The following is an 18,883-nucleotide window of genomic DNA, read 5'->3' on the forward strand; positions in this document are numbered from 1 at the left end:
AGAGCCAGGGTATAGCTTAGCAGCTCCCACTGGAAACAGGTTGGTGCTTGTAAAGTGCTTTTCATGACTGACTTCACACATCTTGGCACTCCAGAAGCATCACCCACCTGTGGAAGAAAAGAGGGGGTCGTTGAGAAATAAGGGCAGATGAGCCTCTTATATACAGCAGCAAAGCGCCTGCTCTGTCTGTTATCTAAATCACGTCATTTGCACCCTGCAGCATGACCCACAGCCAAGGGTCAGGGAAGTCACTTTTGAAGAACTTTTCCTTGGAGGTTAAAAAAAAAAGAAGAAGAAGAAAGTAAGAAAGACCCCCAACTATTTCAATAGCCGCTTCTAGAAGAGGAATGGGGTGAGCGTGGCGGTGTCTCTGACCCTATCTCTGTGTCCCTTGTGCCCACGATCCCCTTAGTTAGTTTAGTTCTACATCCCAGAGAGATGGGGGGTGGGCCCGTTCTTCAGTGATGGTGGGGTGTACGCAGTATGGCCTTTGCCCAGGATGAGGGTGTTCCTGCCCAGGATTTGGGCTGTCACTCTGGAGAAGGGCCTCACGCCAGGCAGGGCCCCCGGCTCCTTGGCCCTTTCCGCTCAGGTCCATCTTTGGCCCGGAACCTGAAGAGTTAAAAGTCTTTAGCTCGTTGCAATGAAATTATGGCTGGCAGTGGCGCCGCTGTTTGTTCAACAGACCTCCACTTTTAAACGGTTCACAAAAAGTTCATGGGGCAGCTAAAGTTTATAAGTGTGTGTGTGTGTGGGGGGTAGTCAGCAGGATCCAGTACTGAGCCTTGCCCCTCCTCCTCTTGTTTCTTCACGGCCAGCCCCCCGCCCCGCCTCCACTCCCGTGACACCGGACCACGCGCGGGGCCTCAACCCTCCATCTGACCCTGTGCACGTAAGAACACTTCATCCTGACACTGGGTGTTATTTATCTGTGCGGCGTTAATATTGAAAACCCCACCAGTCAAGACCTGGAAGGGCGGGGAGAGGCTTTGAAAGCACCCCATGGTCCCAGGTGTCTCTAAAGTGCATTCCCCTCTCATGCTAAGTCCAGGCCGCCCTTTCTAAAGAAAAGCCCTTTCAAGGGAAGGGGGCTGCTGGCCCTTTTTGAGGGGAGGGGAGAGGGTTCAGTAGGATGATTGTGGCAGGGGCCTTTCTGTTTCCTCAGTCAGGTGCTCAGAGGTCCTTGTCCCAAGGTGACAACTGAAGGAGACATGTAAGAGGCAGCTTGTGTAAGTTTTGAAGACTGGAGCACCAGAAGAAGATTGGGGCCTTGAGGGCACACACGCTTCGTCCCTCATCCTTTTCTTAAGGGTTTGATGGAGTGACCCTTTGGCTTCTGGTATAATGTCCAAATTTCATCATGACACCCAGCCAGGGGGTGGCATGGTGTGGTCCTCCCGCTGCAGCCGCGGCCAGGACACTTGCACCGAGGAATGTTGCTCCTCCACCTTGTAGATGAGGCTTCCCTGGACATCTTCCTTTTGGTCTTCCTTTTGTAGAAGGGGCTGCAGAGGTTAGGGAGGGGACACTTTGTTGAACGTGCCTTCTGGTCGGCCCCGCACTAGTGGTGGCCTGCCCCCACCTTGATTTGTATGTTCGAAACACGGAAGAACAGCCCGTGAGCCCCCCACAGAACCTTCCTTGATGCCCAAGTCCATCTGAGTCCACCTTTTCGGGGCACTGTGGCCAGCCACTGGAAATGCCCCAGTCTGTCTAAAGAAAGGGACGCTTCCTAAAGAAATAGCTTCTCTAGAATCCCACCAGGCCGGACACAACTGGGAGATCCCTGCCTCTCCTCCAGCTTCATCGTTGAGCTCTAACTACGTGCCGTGTGTCTGCGGCGTGGGGCTCTTGATGAACAGATGGTGTTCTCTTCTGTATAGGGGCCGATGGGGGGTGCTGGTGGACAAAAGCCTGTGTTAGGACAAAGAAATGCAGAGGGCTAGCCTGGCTGGCTTTGGGATTCAGGTCTCCCAGGTGCTCCCCGACCCCACCCCTAGTCACTCTCGGAAAAAGAGTCCCCAGTCCTTGGTGGCTCCCACCCAACAGACCTGGCAGTCAGCTCCGTGTGCTAAAGTGTAAAAGCAAGCATTTGCGTATTTTTTCCTGCTAACAAAGGAAATGTGTCGACTTGGGGAACATTTGGGCTTTCGGGAGCTGTGTGGGTGGGTGTGTGAGGGAGGAGAAAGAAAAGTTGCCCCCATGAGCTGCACACCAGTGATTTCACACTCAGGTTTGGGTCCTGTGTAAAAAGGCCGTGGCTGGGGGGGGCCCTCCCCCGCCACCCCGCCCCGGACAAGGGAGTCTGTGAGCAGGGGAATTGCCTAGGGCCATCGGCCAAGGGCTCCCCTACTTATTAACCCAGCATTTAACAGCAGGATATGGAGCTCAAGCGCAGTCAAAAGAAACGGCTCAACCTCCAAAGAGCAATTAAAATCCTGCACGAGGATAAATCACGCGCCGCGATAATCCTGTGAATAAAATGCAGCTTGTCCTGACGCTTCACTCATGCAGCAAACTAGAATGTGGTGTGGGTGGGGCTGGTGGGCCGGGAAGTTAAGGAGGGGGCGGGGCTCTCCCCTGTGCCTGAGCAGCCTCCCCCCTCCTCCCGGTAGACGGAAAACGGGTGGCTTCTGCTTGCTCCCCGTGGGCCGGAATCTTGCAGCCCCAGCCCCAGCCCCAGCCCGGCAGCCTGGGCTGCTACGATTTCTGCACTCGCTCCTGATTGCTGGTCCCCAGCGAGCAGGCGTCATTGAATTACTCAGCCCCCTCCCTCTGCAGCTCCCAGGCCAAACCACCCAGGTTTGGGGCTTAATCTAATCTAGGGCTCGGGTGGGGTGGCTCGCCAGCCCACTGACTCTTTTTACCCCTCCATCTGTAAGTCACACGCACCGCAGCCGTGGAAGTGAGTCGTAGTTTGGGCCGCCACACCGGACTGTTGTGCCTTTTATCCCACACCCCACCCCTGTCCCCAATCCTTTCAGCCACAAGAAGAGTCAATGTGGGGCTCCCTGGAATCTAGCACCGTCCACTTTCGATCCAAGTGTGTTCTCCAAAAGGCTGGGAAAGGGGAAGGGAGAAGGGAGAAGGGCAGGTTAAGGGTGTCATGTGCTGTACCTTGAATGGTGTGGCCTGTGGCTCTTGAACTCTCTGCATCCCCAGCGCCTCCTGCCAGGGAAGTTCCACCTCCCTCCTTGAACCTCTGGCTCAGGTGTGTTCCTTTGCTTCTGGCCATCTGTAGAACGTGGAGCAGGGTCTGCCTTCCCAAGTGCATTCTGTATGAAGTGCCTAGAAGGAGGGTTTCTCTTGTTCCCTCTTTGGCTCCTTTTTTATTCAACCTCCTGGGCTTCTTTTTGTTTTAAACAGACTAGACGCTTGAAGAAAAGCTGCCATCCAAGAAGACGACATGCTTTCAGCACCCCCCCCCCCGTATGGGAATGTTCAAAGCTGGATGAACAGCGAGAGGGTCCGCATGTGTGGGATCAGCGACGACAGGTAAATGCGCGTGTCCGGCTGAGGCCTGGGGAGAGCGTGGGTCCTTCCTCAGGGCTCCTGAGCAGAGCCCCCCCTTCATGTCCTCACAGCCAGAGTGGGCCCTAAGGGGGTAGGGGGGAGATCTCCTGCCTAGCTGGTGGCCCTTGATTTACAGTTTTAACAGGCAACCTGGCTCAGCGAAGCATTGCCGCCCTTTAAGAGGTTAGCCCCTAAAGCGGCCTTTGAGTGCACTTTCGTCCTTAATTTATTATTTCATATTTACGAAGGAGAATTAATCCCAGTCTATATGCTGCTTTAACTCTAAATGTCAGGAGTGTGGGCCCAGGTGGATCGGCCTTCGATGTGCTTTTAAAACAAATAGTTTGCTCAGTAATAAATGGGACGATAGCCACCCTTCACACCATTGAAGCCCAGGGTTTCTCTGCATCCTCCGCCACCTGTTAAGCGAGGCCACTGGCTCCTGGTTTCAGTCACCCGGCAGCTCTGTTATGCTTCCTCATCAGTAATTTTGGAGTGCGGGGTAGAGGCAGCTAAGCAGTAGATAATTGAAGCTGCTCTTCCGGGTAATGATGAAACTTCTCTCTGCCGCTTGTCAGTGATTTTATCCTGGGGATTTGGAAGTTGGCACCAAGCACTTTCTTTATCGATGCTCTCTGATAACAAGTTCCAGGGGCAGCCGCAAGCAGCCTGGCACAGATGTGCGGCTTCCCCTGGAGCAGCTGACATTTGTATGATATTAGTGTGTTATCCCCCCATCATTTTGATAGAGGCAGTCAAATATGGCTTCATTATCACCATGGAAACCAGTTTCATAGGACATGGTACCTAACTTGGTTTGGGGAAAAGTTTTGAAAGCCTGTCCTCACCGGTAACACAGAAGTGATTGATGTAGCCAGCTCGCAGACTCCAGCCTTGAGGTCCCCACTTTGGCTTTGGACATTGTATTACTTCATTCCTGTCCTCAGGTAGAGCTTATAAGGGTCTGCTAGGACAGCAGAGCCCGGACTGTCCTGCCCGGCCTCTCTGGAGGAAAAATTGTGAGGGTGACGTGGTTGTGCAGAATTTCTGCCTTACCCACCTCGAGGACATAGCATCTGTGATTTCACATCCCTGTTGCCCTGCCTTTCCTTTGTTTTTCCCAGTCCCGTTGAATCACCATTCGGGGACAACTTTCAATATGGGCCATTGGGGAGGATTTTTTTTTTTTAAGGGCAGTTGGAAAAACGGAGTTATTAGAAACTGGTCTATTCTGGGGCAATCTATGAAAGATGGATTAAGTGAGGAATGCTTTCATGAAGTTGGTGTGTCCTTCTAAATAGGAAAATTCCTGTAAACGAAGGTGCACTTCAAAGGCCGTACTGGAACTAAGGGAAGAAAACCCCTTGAATCACAACGTGGTAAGAGATTAATGGCTTCTGTTGATGTGCTGAGTATCAGTGATCTGTAATCAATCGTGCATTCATTTGCATACCATTAAAGGGCCTTTTGGGGGCGGGGCGGGGTGTTTCAGGGCAGGGCTGAGTAGAAAGCCTAGGCCGCAGGACGAAGCCTCACCCAATTTCTTCCTGGCTCGCTTTCTTGGCTGTGCTCGCCATTTACATCCTCGTCCCCTGGTGACTGGTGGGATACGTACCGCCTTTTCTTCGATAAGCTACGTGCCACATCAGTGCTCCCAGCTGGATAAATGTGTAGCCTCCAAGTAGACCCTTAGGGTTTCCCTTCCCAGTAAAATATGAAACAGAGCTGTCTTCAGATACCAGGGAGAGGAAGTCAAAAGACACAACTACAGTTTGACCCGTGGCCTCTTTATTGATTTAGAAATGAGACAGCTCAAGTCCTTCATTCCTTACTGTCCCCCTGAAGATTGGTTTTTGTTATGTTAAAGAATGCCTCCCCGCTCCATCGGGGGGAAAAACGCAGTGCACATCGCCCCGCCCTAACCTGACTGGGGCCTGGGGAGGGTGAGTCCGAGTTCTGTACCCCACGAGGGTGGTTCTGAGAGCAGTGGAGTTGGTATCACCTCAGTTGCAGCAAAGAATTTCTGCTGAGAAGGTGGATCTTCCAGAGTTAATAGATGACTGAATTAATGCAGGGGCCTCAAGTCTACAGGGGCCAACGTTTTCCGTGCTTTGAGGACACTAGTTGGACACAGGTGAGGCGGCAGGCAGAGGAGGGTTCTGGATAAGCGGGGAGGGGGCCAAAGACCTTGTGAATCCTTTAGTTTTTAACCGTTTCGGCTCAGATGTTGAGGCTGATGTCCTATTGAGCTAGTCCGCGGTTTCTCTTTGGGATGGGCTGCTTTGAAGGCATGTCCTCGGTAATACCCATATTCTTCTTCTGCGAAGGTGGACGCGACCACGGCCCATTGGATCGATGGCCTGGCAGCGCTGAGCATGGACCGCACACACCGGCCTGATCCGGGAAGGGCTGCGTGTCCCCGGAAACATCGTCTATTCTAGCTCGTGTGGACTGGGCTCAGAGAAAGGGCAGGAGGCTGCCACAACCATAGGTGGTCTGGGGTTTTCTTCCGAAAGAAACCCAGAGATGCAGTTCAAACCGAATACACCCGAGACGGTGGAGGCCTCCGCTGTCTCCGGAAAACCCCCAAATGGCTTCAGTGCTATATACAAAACGCCACCCAGAATACAAAAAAGTGCTGTCCCCACGGCAGAAACACTGGGCTTGGACAGACCTGCCAGCGACAAACAGAGCCCGCTCAACATCAATGGTGCTAGTTACCTGCGGCTGCCCTGGGTCAATCCCTACATGGAGGGGGCCACGCCAGCCATCTACCCTTTCCTCGACTCGCCAAAGAAGTATTCCCTGAACACGTACAAGGCCTTGCTACCTCAGCAGTCCTACGGCGTGGCCCAGCCGCTGTATTCTCCGGTCTGTACCAATGGGGAGCAATTTCTCTACCTGCCGCCACCTCACCACATCAGTCCCCACATCCCATCATCCCTGGCCTCGCCCATGAGACTCTCGACGCCTTCGGCCTCACCAGCCATCCCGCCTCTGGTCCACTGCGCAGACAAAAGCCTGCCCTGGAAGATGGGCGTCAGTCCTGGGAACCCGGTCGATTCCCACTCGTATCCCCACATCCAGAACAGTAAGCAGCCTAGGGTGCCCTCTGCCAAGGCGGTCACCAGCGGCCTGCCGGGGGACACGGCTCTCCTGTTGCCCCCCTCGCCTCGGCCTTCACCCCGCGTCCACCTTCCCTCCCAGCCCGCTGCGGACACCTACTCCGCGTTCCATAAGCACTGTGCCAGGATCTCCACCTCGCCCTCGGTCACCCTGTCGAAGCCATACATGACGGTCAGCAGCGAGTTCCCCGCGGCCAGGCTCTGCAGCAGCAAGTATCCAAAGGCTCCAGAAGGAGCCGAAAGCACCCAGCCAGCTCCCGGGCACACCCGGAAAACAGCAGGTGAAGACAGAAAAGATGGCAGCTCACCTCCTCTCTTGGAGAAGCAGACGGTTACCAAAGGCGTCACCGATAAGCCACTAGACTTGTCCTGTAAAGTGGTGGATGTAGATGCTTCCAAAGCTGACCACATGAAAAAGGTGGCTCCCACCGTCCTGGTTCACAGCAGAGCTGGAAGCGGCCTAGTGCTCTCCGGAAGTGAGATTCCGAAAGAAACTCTGTCTCCTCCAGGAAATGGCTGTGCTATCTATAGATCTGAGATCATTAGCACGGCTCCCTCGTCCTGGGTGGTGCCCGGGCCAAGTCCTAACGAAGAGAACAATGGCAAAGGCCTGCCGCTGAAAAACAAGGCCTTGGACTGGGCCATCCCGCAGCAGCGCAGTTCTTCGTGTCCCCGCATGGGTGCCGCCGACGCCATGGTCACTAACGTTTCGGGGTCGGTGTCGAGCGCCGGCCGCCCAGCCTCTGCGTCGCCGGCCCCAAATGCCACCGCCGAGGGCAGCGAGACCAGCAGGAGCTCCGTGGATACCACGCCATCCGTCATCCAGCACGTGGGCCAGCCCTCGACCACACCTGCCAAGCACAGCGGCGGCACTGGCAGCAAGGACGCCAAAGCCAGCAACCCAGAGCCGAGCTTCAAAGCGAATGAGAATGGCCTCCCGCCGAGCTCAGTATTTCTCTCACCAAACGAGGCGTTCAGGTCCCCACCAATCCCCTACCCCAGGAGTTACCTGCCTTACCCAGCGCCCGAGGGCATTGCCATAAGTCCCCTCTCCTTACACGGCAAAGGCCCTGTCTACCCTCACCCGGTGTTGCCCAATGGCAGTCTCTTTCCTGGGCACCTCGCCCCAAAGCCGGGACTGCCCTACGGGCTACCCACGGGCGGGCCGGAGTTTGTGACCTACCAGGACGCGCTGGGGTTGGGCATGGTGCATCCCATGTTGATACCTCATACGCCCATCGAGATCACTAAAGAGGAGAAACCGGAGAGGAGGTACCGGTCCCACGAGAGGACCCGCTACGAGGACCCAAGCCTCTGGAACCGGTTTTCTGAGATGCTGGAAGCCGGCAGCACCAAGTTACATCCAGAAGTCCCCGCGGACATAGAACCTAAAGCCCAGCCCCAGCTGAAATCAAGGGAAGACCGTCGTCAAGAGTGACAAGCTTGTCTATGTAGACCTCCTCCGGGAAGAGCCAGATGCGAAAACCGACACTAACGTGTCCAAACCCGGCTTCACAGCTGAGAGTGTCAGCCAGAGTGCCGAGCCCACCAAACCCCCGCCTGACCCGGCTCTACAGCCACACCGGGATTTCATTGCCCTGAGAGAGGAGTTGGGGCGCATCAGTGACTTCCATGAAGCCTATACTTTCAAACAGGCTCCGGGCCAGCCAGTCTCCGGCTTAAGCAAGGAGAATGTTCCAGCGGTAACCAACAAGGAGAACCTGGCGACGCCGGTCTCGACTCCATTCCTGGAGCCGACCCTGGGGAGCGACAGCTCTGCGGTCACTTTCGGGAAAACCCAAGAGGATCCCAAACCATTTTGCGTGGTGGACGTCACCCCCACCTACACCAAAGACGGAGCTGACGAGGCAGGATCAACCGATGGCAAAGTTCTGAAACCGAAGCCATCTAAGCTGGCAAAGAGAATCGCAAACTCCGCTGGTTACGTGGGTGCCCGGTTCAAGTGTGTCGCTACCGGACTGTACGCAGACTCCAGTCAGCTCGGCCGGGAGCAGCGGGCATTGCAGGTGAGCCCCCCCACACCCGAATTTCAGGAGCCTGAGCAGTTGTCAGGTTTTTGTAATGTGTGAAGAGGAGGGGGCCGGGGGTATGATAGGGCAGGACACCGGGCTGATTTGGTTAATGAAGCTTAGGATAATTTAAATGTTTGAAATGTGTCCAGTAAGGGGACGTAAGTGGATACTTGAAGTTATTCTGTAGATTTTAAGCGAACTCCACTCGAATGCTGATAACGGAAGTTTTAATTATTGCGAAGGATGTCTAAAAGACATTTACCTATCAATCGCTTTGATTTCTCTGCCGTTACTGTACGTTAACAAATATACCTAAAAGCGCTGCTTAGAATGCCTTACGTGATACTTGGTGGAGGTGTGTAGCGGCCGCATGTCTGTGAGATTCGTGCAATTTTTTTTTCCACCAAAAAAACAAACAAAACAAAAACACAAACCTTGCTTAAAGGGATAGAGTATGTATTTAACTTGCTAGTGAATGATAGATGTTGTAGAGGAATTTCCTTAAGATATTTTACTTTTAATTAAAAGACAAATAAAGCCAAATTGTTCTGCAATGTTAAGAAAAAAATTGGTTTATGCTTATAAAAATGGATGAAGTTATCTAAATGATCCATTGACTGCCGATTTTAATGACATAGATGGAAGGATTACAAGAGGACAGTATTTTATGTCTACCTGCTGCTTACTGTGAGGTCAGTTCTTCAAATTTTTATTACTAGAATCTTCCATAAACCTTTTGAGTTAAATTTCATTTCCAAATATACAAAGGGAAGTTTGTGGGCCATGGTCGTCTTTATTCACTGTGCATTTGTTTTCTGTTGTGTTTTTGTTTCGCTTTCTTTGCATTGTGTTTTTGTTTTGTTTTATTTACCTTCGAAAGAGAATGTCTGTCTCTATGCCACAGTGTATGTATGGCTATACATACACACCACATATATCTCTACATACATATGGCTTTACGAAGAAAGAGTGTGTGACTAGTTACACATAGACACACTTACATTTTTATCGTTCAATTTTAAAATATCTCAGTTGTATCATAAATTGTGGTTGGTTTTGGGCAAACTTTTCTTTGCAGATACTTTCCTTTAAGGTAAGGGCAGTGAAATAGCTTTGGTGGTAAGGTGTGTCTTTTTACCATCTCCGTTCTCTTTGTAGCGTGCAGTGATGCGCTTCTCCGAGTTGGAGATGAAAGTGCGAGAAGGTGGCCACCCCACGACCAAAGACTCCGAGGTGCGCAAATTCAGCCCCGCTGACTGGGAAAGGCTGAAAGGAAGTCAGGACAGAAAGCCAAAGTCGGTCGCCCTGGAGGAGGCCATTGCCGACCAGAACGACAGTGAGAGATGTAAGTGAACCCAGGCGGCTCGCGTGTGGTACCACGTCGGTGGGAATGGGGCGGTTCCGCTCCCAGTGCCGAGGGAGGTGAGAGGAAACAATACGCTTCCGACGGCCCAGCGTCTGGGTGCTGGCTGTTCGGAGAACGGGCTGCTCTGGCCACCCTTCCCAGCTGTGGATTGCAAGGCTGGTTGTCCTTTTGAGTGTTGCGGCATCCAGGAGTGAAGCACCTATGAAATGCTGTTTCCTGGCACGCATCTCCTTTTTCCGGAGCAATGCTAGTCCTGTAGTTAGTAATAGTCTGATACAGTAGAGCAGAGGAATGGCGGTGCAAGACCTCCAGCATAGCAGGTATGTGTTCTGTTTTGGAGCAGGTACGGATACGGGTTTTTGGTAGCAGTGGAATGACACTTGCAGCCAGAGCCAGACCCTCCAGAGTGACAGTCTCCTGTGGGAGGGAGTGGAGAGTACTCGGATTCTCCCTCCAAAGGCAGAGGTTTCATTAAAGTGAGATGAGGGCTGATGAAGGCACCAGAAAGACGAGCATAATTATTTTCTGTGGCAGGCTTGTTTGCAGTCATTAGGAGTTGACAGCACGCTCCAAGGGCGTGGGATCAACGAGGGCGTTCTTCCTACCAGACGGGGTGTATTCTGTTTTGGAGGCCAAATTGGAGAGAAAGCTAGTGTTTGCCTCGAGTCACACTCTGTGGTCCCATCAGCTGCTCCCCCACTGGGGTTGACTTCGGGCTTTGCCCTCGAGACTTCCTGGGCTAATGAGATGTGTTGGCAGCAAGTGGAGGTCTTTCTCCCGCTTTCTTCAGTGTGCGTGCTTGTGGCCTGTGGCCTGCAGCCTGCTCCGGACCCCAGAAACCTCACCGGCGATGGTGAGTGTAGGGCACCTAGGTGAACGTCGAGGACAGGGTGGGCGTGAAATCCTCCTGAGACAGGACAGTCGGGGGTGGTGGGCACGTTTGGGAGGCCCAGGCCCTTGGACCCAGTCGTAGGGTCAGCGTTCGCCCGCACGCTTGGGTCGTGGGTGCCTGATGCAGTTTGGGAAAATTGTGGTCAGCCACAGCGTGTGCTTCTCTCTGCTGCTTGGAGCACTGCCCTCCCCCAGCTCATCTTTGGGGTCAGACAAAGGCCTGTGGCCAGGGTTCTGGGTAAGCCACACCGGGACCGGTTTGTCCTACGTGGCTCCCGTAGAAGGGGATTTCTGGGGCTAGTCAGTGGCGGCCTTACCCGAGGGATGGGGCTCTTGATGTGCCTGGAGTAGCCGATTCCGAGCTCCTCCCCCTCGGGATTGGAATGAAAAACGGAGGGTCCAGGCCTCCCTCCTTGCCTGTGCTCACAGCTGACACGCAGCCCTTACCCTCCCGAGTGGCCTCATAACTCAGCTCTTGGGGAAGTTTCTCAGAGAGATGTGATAAAAGTGGGCAAGGCCAAGTTCACGGGGCTGCACTTTTCTGAGGAGGGGATCTGCGTGTTGTGGGTGGACGGTGAGGGAGGCTGGAGGAAGGGAGCGGGCAGTTAACCGGCCTCGAGTCTTCTCGCCCTTTTCTCCAGCAACGTGGCCAAACCCAGGGTGGCCGCTGCCCTTCACGTCTCAGTGGCCTCACCCGCCCTTCTTCCCAGAGACGTTTGTGTGCGTCCTTCCCAGTCTTTCCTGCTGAGCGTGGAGACGAGAACTCGGTGTGGCTGATGGGGAGCAGGACCTGAGCCCCAGATGATTCCGAAAGCCCCCTCCCCCCACCGCCTGTCTCCAATCTCAGACCGACCGACGGGTCTCTTCCTGGAGCACCCGGGACATGGCCCAGTGAGCCATGAATCGCCACCATGGCAGGGCAGGAGTAGGGTTGGGGAAGGTGAGGGGCTCTGTTTGAAAGGTTGGGGCAACGGAGGTGGGTTCCCCACCCACCCTCTGTCTTGTAGAGACGTGGGGTTTGTAAATAGCTGGTCAGGAAAGGTCACCTGAAGGGGCCACTGTTCTTACCGCGGCCTCCACGTCCAAGGCCCAGCAGGTGTTCACTCCATTCAGCTGGATATGAACGGGCCTTCTTGTTCTCGGGCCATCATGTCTTGAGCTGATATGGGCTCAGGTCCTTCTCATGGGTGTCGGTGTGGCCGAGAGCCGAGCTGTGAGCACATGGGAGCTGGGGCGGGGATTTGGGGCGGGCAGGGGTCACAGAGAGGGTCCAGGATGCCTTCAAGATGCCTTCCCCCTTCTGAGGCAGCCCCTACCCATGGAGGGACCAGGAGCTTCCAAGGTGGTGGGTGCTGTTTGCGTGGCCCTGGTTGTCCTGGTGCGGGTGCATCTTGTTGCTAGGGGCTTGTTTAAAGAAAGGAATTAACTTGAAAACACAGTGGCCGAGATACTCATTTATTCTTTATGATCACATGGGTGGCTGAGTGAAATTTTTATTTTGGAAGTTCACCAAATGAGTTGGGAGGTTCCTCAGACTTGGAAGTTCATCACTAGGAACCCTCAGTGGCATTTGAAGATGGGGCGGGGCAAGGAGGCATTGGTCCCTTCCTTCTCAACCTTGGAGTAACCATCTCCCTTGCCAACCACTTGGCTGGGACAGGCCTAGGACCTGCTCAGTGGCAGTGCCTGGCCAGGAGCTGGAGGAAGCCTCAGTCGAGGGGCTTCATGAAACTTCTTTGCTCAGGGAACTTCTCTTCCAGCTGAGCACCTGCACGTTTGTAAACTACTTTGGAACAGAGATCCCCTGCACTCCTTCTGTAGCGGGTGTAACTTTTAACAAGGTTAGCCCTGACTGGAGGTGCTATAGTTAAGCTACAGAGAAGGGGATTTTAATCCTGGGGAGCCTTCCAGCGACTCAGAACCCTCTCACCTCGTTTAGGCCTCACTGGGCATGGCTCAACAGTGGTGAGGGTGCTTTGCTGCCACAGTGACTTGTAAATGTTGCTGTGGTGATGCTTCTGTGAGGTGATGCTGTGGTACAACCATAATGCATTTGGGATATACGTGCTGTGAGTCATAGGACCATGCTGCAGGGACCACGTTCACATCTTGCTTAGACTGGGTGACCAAGGGCACATGGCTTCCCACTTTTAGAAGGGCCAAAAGTAGCAATGATGGCAAAGCCTGATGGTTAGGATCCCCGTGTATCTATTTATCTCCCCATCTCCTTTGCCCTCAAGGGTTATCCTCCTGCGGGTCGTGGTTAGAACAGTCTTTGAGAAGCTCCAAGTGACACGGAGCCTCTACCCCATAGCTGGTGGCCATGGGCATCTTGGGCAGTCGGGGTGGGTGTCCTTCAGGGTTATTAGTGGCCTGGGTAAGGTCACACTAGCGTAAGGTCTTGGGGGGCCTTAGCTGAGGGGACTTGAGATCTTTGCCCTAAAAGGCTCCGGGGTTGGGGGAAGGGTGGATGGACCTAGTTTGGAAAAAGAAACTTTCAAATTGGACATGGGGGTTCTTAAGGTAGCCCTTCCATTCCTCCATGGATCCCCTCCCACGGAGCTTTTAGGGAAGGCTGATTGGACCAGATTGGACCCGAGAAGTCCAATGGTGTAACCAGCAGGGCTCACCTCTTAAAATTTCCTACATTTCAGGCCTGAGATTCAGGCTGGTCTGAAAGTCTTGGCATCTTTTGGTTAAAGGGATTTTTCCAGCCTTTCTCTGTGCTGAGCCCGGCCCGTGATTATGAAGCCCACCCCTGGAGGGAGGCTAGCAGTAACATTCCCACTTTACAAGTGAAGGGGGCCGAGTTGTAAAGCGGCGCCATTCCTGCCCGAGTGTTTAAGAGGGTCACAGAGCAGCCGGAGTGAGAGTTACAGCACGCCGTCTTCACCGGGCCTGCGGTAGCCTGGGCTGCATCACCCGTAAGCACAGGCCAGGAGTTTGGGGTTTCTCCTGCTGCCATGGCAGGAGACCCTCGCGGTTGGGGTGATTCCACCATTCCGGCAAGAGTAGATGGGGATCTGCCCCACCTTGGGATACCCTTGGAGAAAAGCTAAGTGTGTTCCACCATTGAGAGCACAGGTCAGGCTAGCCCAGGCCAGGGTGAGGTTCATCCCCACAACTGGCTGCCATTAAATGCTGGGAATGCCCCCAAGAGAGGCTGATCAGGGGACCAGCCGGCTGGGCAGAAGTGGGAGTGATACTTGAAGTGGTCTAGGGAGAGGAGGAATGCGAGCAGCATGTGAGGGGTGTGTCCATGATTTCATCTAGAAAAACGGGCTGTGGGAGCTTAGCTCAGGTGTTAACTAAATACCAAACTCATACACCCACCCCCACCCCCGGCCAGTGATGGACACAGGGTCATCTTCGGGGAACTCTTTAACAGCACAGTGATCATTATGGAATTCTTTGTATGTTAGAAACAATGTGACTAGCAAAGCAGTTGAACTGTTTCTTTGGCTAGAGCAAAAGTGAGGAGTGATGTTAGGCTGGGGTGATTGGAGGAAAAGCCCCAAGTGGATGCTAGATTGAGCAGAGGGGGCAGGAGCAACACAGGCGGAGCTGGGGTGTGAGCAGTTCAGCCCTGCCCGCCACATCCCCCCACCCCACCCCCATGAAGGGGGTTGGAGTCTTGTCTTTGAAATGTCCTTAGATGCTTGTTGCCTGGGAAGGAAGGCTTGGAGACGTGCCAGGTGGGTGACTGGTGTCACTGAGGGCCTTCTTCCTAGACAGGAAATAGGAGCAGCCCCTCGATGGCAGTGAAATGCTTTTCCCCCCACGGGTGTGGAAAGAGGACAGACGGACTTGTAGCAATCTGGTTGAGTTCTTTGAAATTGCCGTTGACCCTTGTGTGTGCACCAGGAAGCCTTTCCTTTCCCTTTGCCAGGCTCCTCTTGCCTTGGTCTCCCCAGCTTCCCAGCCTCCCACCATTCTTTCCCTACCCTTTTTCTTCACCCTCGCCCCTGCTGACCCAAGTGAACATGGGTGCTATGTCTGTGTAGATGGCAGTTGGGGGCTATTTGGTCTCTTGATGACATCAGCCTTTTTTGTTGACTAGCAGCTGTTTCCATAGTCATTTGTAGCTCTGCCCTGATTGGTTGGCTCTTACTGTGAGGTCACTCACCCCCCCTTTAACAGTAAGCCACCTTGGAGAGTTAAGCAGTTAGGGAGTGATCTCACATGCCTATAGAGGGATGGTGTAGATGCCTCACCTCGACCCTTGAAGGATGGATTGTGAGTGGGCTACGCGCCTCATTTTCTGCTTTCTTTGCTGGTTGTGTTCAGCTGTCCTTCCTTTGGGACGTCTTTCTGAGGGTTTTGTGCTTCCGGCGTGTGAGGCCCCTGGTCTCCAAAGGGGGGTGGTCTGTTGGTAGCAGATTGCCTTGGGCATGGGGGTCCTGCCTGCTCCTGGTGACCTTTGTTCCCTCCTTTCCGGGTTGTCTCCCCTCCCCTAGGGGAGTGTTATGATGGAAGCAAACCTGACCCCTTCGAAGCCCCAGAAGACAGTGATCTTCCTGAGGACATGGACACGGAGCCCCCCAGAGAGTCCCCCGCCGACCAGGCGGCCCCGGACGCGTCACGCAGCCCCACCCTCCGGCTGAACAGAAAGCGCAAGGTGTCTGGCAATAGGAACCACACTGAGACCACTGTGCTCCCGGAGGACTCTCTGCTGAAAGCCAAGCCGAGACGGGTCTCCAAAGGTGGGCTTGGTTTGGCTTCGGGCCCGCAGGGCACCCTACGGAAGTCCTGGAGCGGAGCAGTGGAAAGTTCCAGTCCCACCCTGGATCCCTGGGGGGAGCCACTCACACCTCCCCACCCCCCACCCCCATGCCACCCCCCACCCCCCCAAAGCCAGGTGCCAGGGCTGGAGCCCAAAGGTGGCCAAAGGCAAATAGGCCCCCTCCCGAGACTTGGTGACAAGTTCCAGCCAACACAGTGACCACACCCCTCCCCTCCCCCACTCCTGTTAGTGATGTGTACGACAGTTTGTTCCCCGCCCCGGGGGGCTTCTTCATTAATTTGTAGTTATTTCTCCATTAGCTGACTGGCCTGAGAGGGAAATGACAAACAGTTCCTCTAACCATTTAGAAGAGCCACATTATAGTGAGCTGACCAACCTGAGGTGTGCATTGAATTAACAGGGCTCCATCCCAGAAAGCAGCGCCGCTTGCTGCACCTTAGAGAACGGCGGGAGCAGCAGGTGTCGGCAGCAGAGAGCAAACCTGGCCGGCAGGGCAGGACGGAAGTGACTCAGGCGGTCCAGCCTGCGGTCACCCCCCAGGGCAATAGTATCTCCGAAGAGAAACCTGGCAGGAAAAGGGCAGAGGCCAAAAGCAACAGAAGCTGGTTGGAGGAGTCCCTTAAATGCAGTGACAATGAACAAGGTACGCACGGGGCGGGGGGCGCTCCTGGAGGGTGGATCACCCGCCCTCTGTGGGAAACGGCCCTGGAGGGGACCTGAGCGCCATCCAAGTTGACAAGAGTAGCGTGTGGCGAGCGGGGAGTTTTCTTCATGAGGTCCTTTCAGCCTGCACACTTCCTTATGGAATGGACAGTGAGGCGGGAGCTCGACTTCCTGGGCTGCTCCTCATCACCCAGCCCGCAGCTGGGCAGGAAGGGAAGTCTTGGGTGACCCCGGGCGCTTGTCAGTGCCCTCATTCCAGCCTCAGGCTGTCCCCAGTCGCCCTGTCCCGAGCACCCAGGCCCCCCACGGGTGGGGACGGGAGCGCACGAAGGGCTGGCTTCTGCCCTGTCTTGCGGCCCTTTGAAGCGACTTGCCATTTGGCGTTTCGTGGGTTAGCCTATTTGCCGGTTGAATGTGGGATAATTAAAATATTAGTGCTTTGAAAACATAATTGGTATATCTTTAAAAACTGAATCTGCTCCAATGATCAGTGCTAACAATGGGCTTTTCTTTCCTCACCGGCTACAACTGTGTAACGCCCGCTGCTTCTCCCCCTGACAGATGTGCTGTGCATGGACGGAGAAATGGATCGGCAGCCTTCGCCCCTGCCGCAGAAATACACCGACAACAGCGAGAAACCATCCGCGAAGCGACCGTGCAAAACCAAGCATTTGATTCCTCAGGAGCCCAGGCGGGGCTTGTCGCTGCCAGGGGACTCCTACGTGGACAATGCGGATGGCAAGGTACCTCTTGCCCCTGGCTCTCCCCCGCCCCCCGGGCCTGTGCAGGCACATCCCGCCTGCCTACTTCTCTGCTTCTGGGGACAAAGCTTTCCTTTTCTTGAACCCCTCCCCCAAAAATGTCACTGCCCCTTCCTAGGGGACCTGTCTCCTGGGTGGTGGTGAAGTTTCCAGCGAGTAAAAATGCAGCCCCTTCCTCGCGCCCCGCCTCCCTCAGACAGAGAGGAGGAAAAGTGCTTTCCTCCACTCAGGAGCGGCCTGAGCCCAGTTCCGACTATGATCTTTCGCCGGCCAAGCAGGACCAGAAGCCCTTGGACCGTTTGCAGCAATTGTTACCATCTTCCCAGGTCTCGCAGCTGACATGCTCAAGCTCCCCTCCAGAGACCACCCAGTCCCGCCCGATGCCACCGGAAGCGCGGAGACTTATTGTCAATAAGAACGCAGGCGAGACCCTCCTACAGCAGGCCTCCCGGCTTGGCTACGAGGTGAGCATCCTTGTGGGTGCCCCGGATTAGGATCCGCCGGCTGCTGCTCCTTGGGTGGGGGACACACTGGCTGGGGATGGGGGGCGGGTCTCAGAGCCCAGCCCCCTCCACGTGGCGGACTGGGCTGGGTGTTCCAGCAGGGTGTTTGCGTTGGCCCCGCTCACACTGCGGGCTCTTTGGTGGCTTGTTCAGTCGTGGTGTGAAAAGAAAGGCAGGCCTCTCTGATGTTCCGTTCCCGTTCAGGCAGGTAGGCTGCTTCGGCCAGTCCGGCTCACTTATCTCTGATACAAAATCTGACCTAACCCAGGGCTTGGCGACCAGGGGAATTTTAATGAGCCTTTTGGATTCTGAATAGCAAGAAGGAGAGTAGTTATTAGCTCTACTAACTTGTGCTGTTTGGGGCAGAGTGATGCCCCTGTGGGGTAGCGGGTGGGACGTGTCTGTGCAGAGTAGGGGTGGGAGTGGGGCAGACCTGAGCAGTCTCTTTCTGAGAGGGCACGGGAGCCGAGGGCTGATGGGCGGGGAGCAGGGGTTGAGCCTTGCACAAAACTCCCTGTCCACACTGCTGTATCCCAACCCAGCACGGCTGATGACAGTGATGGCCTCTATTGCTAGAGCAACATAGAAAGAGAGCTGATATCTGCCTAAGCCCGTGTGATCTGTAGTAACTCCTTTCACCCTGTTAACATCTTCACTTGGGAGTAACGAGTACTAGCCCACTCTCGGATGAGGAAACTGAGCCTCAGAGGGGTTAGCTGATCCCCGTACAGGTAGCAATCCAGCAGTGCTCCACAGCCCACCACGCTCCTCAGCAAGACTGGCTCACACTGGAATTGCCCTTTTTACAGTTCAAAACCTCTGTGAGACAGATGCCTCTCCATGCCCTGTGCAGTTCCCCCACCATACTTGTCAGTAGCAATTGTGATGTGATAGCCCACAGGGCAAAGGCATTTTTCTGTGCTGGCATCAGCCCTCTGGGAGTTGAATGGTGACAGTAAAACGCGGTTCAGCAGGCTGAGCGTGGAGGTGTGGCTGAGCACTGGGGTGGCAGGACCCAGGCTGGCCCGGAGCCCTGGCGCCCACACCCTCAGCCAGCTCTGTGCCCCTGTCCCCCGTCTCCCGTCGTGTCCCCCCACCCCGGTCCATAGTGCCGTGAGCCCTTGGAAGTGTGCCTGCCTTGGCCCTAAGGCCTGACTGTGGGTGGGAAGTTGGAAGCACTAGGGCTATGCTTAGTTTGGGGGTGTTTTGTTGTTGTTGTGGGTTGAATGTGCTCTTGTGTATATCTACACGTCTCTTGGAGACCTCTCCATTAGCTAGAGAGCA

At 54.6% G+C, this 18,883-nt stretch overlaps 1 protein-coding gene across 1 annotated transcript in view; it reads left to right on the plus strand.

Moving 5' to 3' along the window:
* Positions 1-18,883, plus strand: part of LOC309807644 (BCL-6 corepressor-like) — a 42,297-nt gene that overhangs the window by 15,316 nt on the left and 8,098 nt on the right. Inside the window, 15 exon segments of the mRNA XM_082627475.1 lie at positions 221-364; positions 819-1,229; positions 3,367-3,495; positions 4,815-4,834; positions 4,837-4,892; positions 5,841-5,897; positions 5,899-8,022; positions 8,024-8,044; positions 8,048-8,665; positions 9,310-9,363; positions 9,830-10,016; positions 15,386-15,631; positions 16,073-16,315; positions 16,897-17,078; positions 17,327-17,560. Coding sequence (XP_082483601.1) covers positions 3,407-3,495; positions 4,815-4,834; positions 4,837-4,892; positions 5,841-5,897; positions 5,899-8,022; positions 8,024-8,044; positions 8,048-8,665; positions 9,310-9,363; positions 9,830-10,016; positions 15,386-15,631; positions 16,073-16,315; positions 16,897-17,078; positions 17,327-17,560 — 4,131 coding nt within the window. The 5' untranslated portion in view covers positions 221-364; positions 819-1,229; positions 3,367-3,406.

Source organism: Mesoplodon mirus (genome assembly GCF_964341445.2).
Source record: "Mesoplodon mirus genome assembly, chromosome: 7".
NCBI classification, from domain to species: domain Eukaryota; kingdom Metazoa; phylum Chordata; class Mammalia; order Artiodactyla; family Ziphiidae; genus Mesoplodon; species Mesoplodon mirus.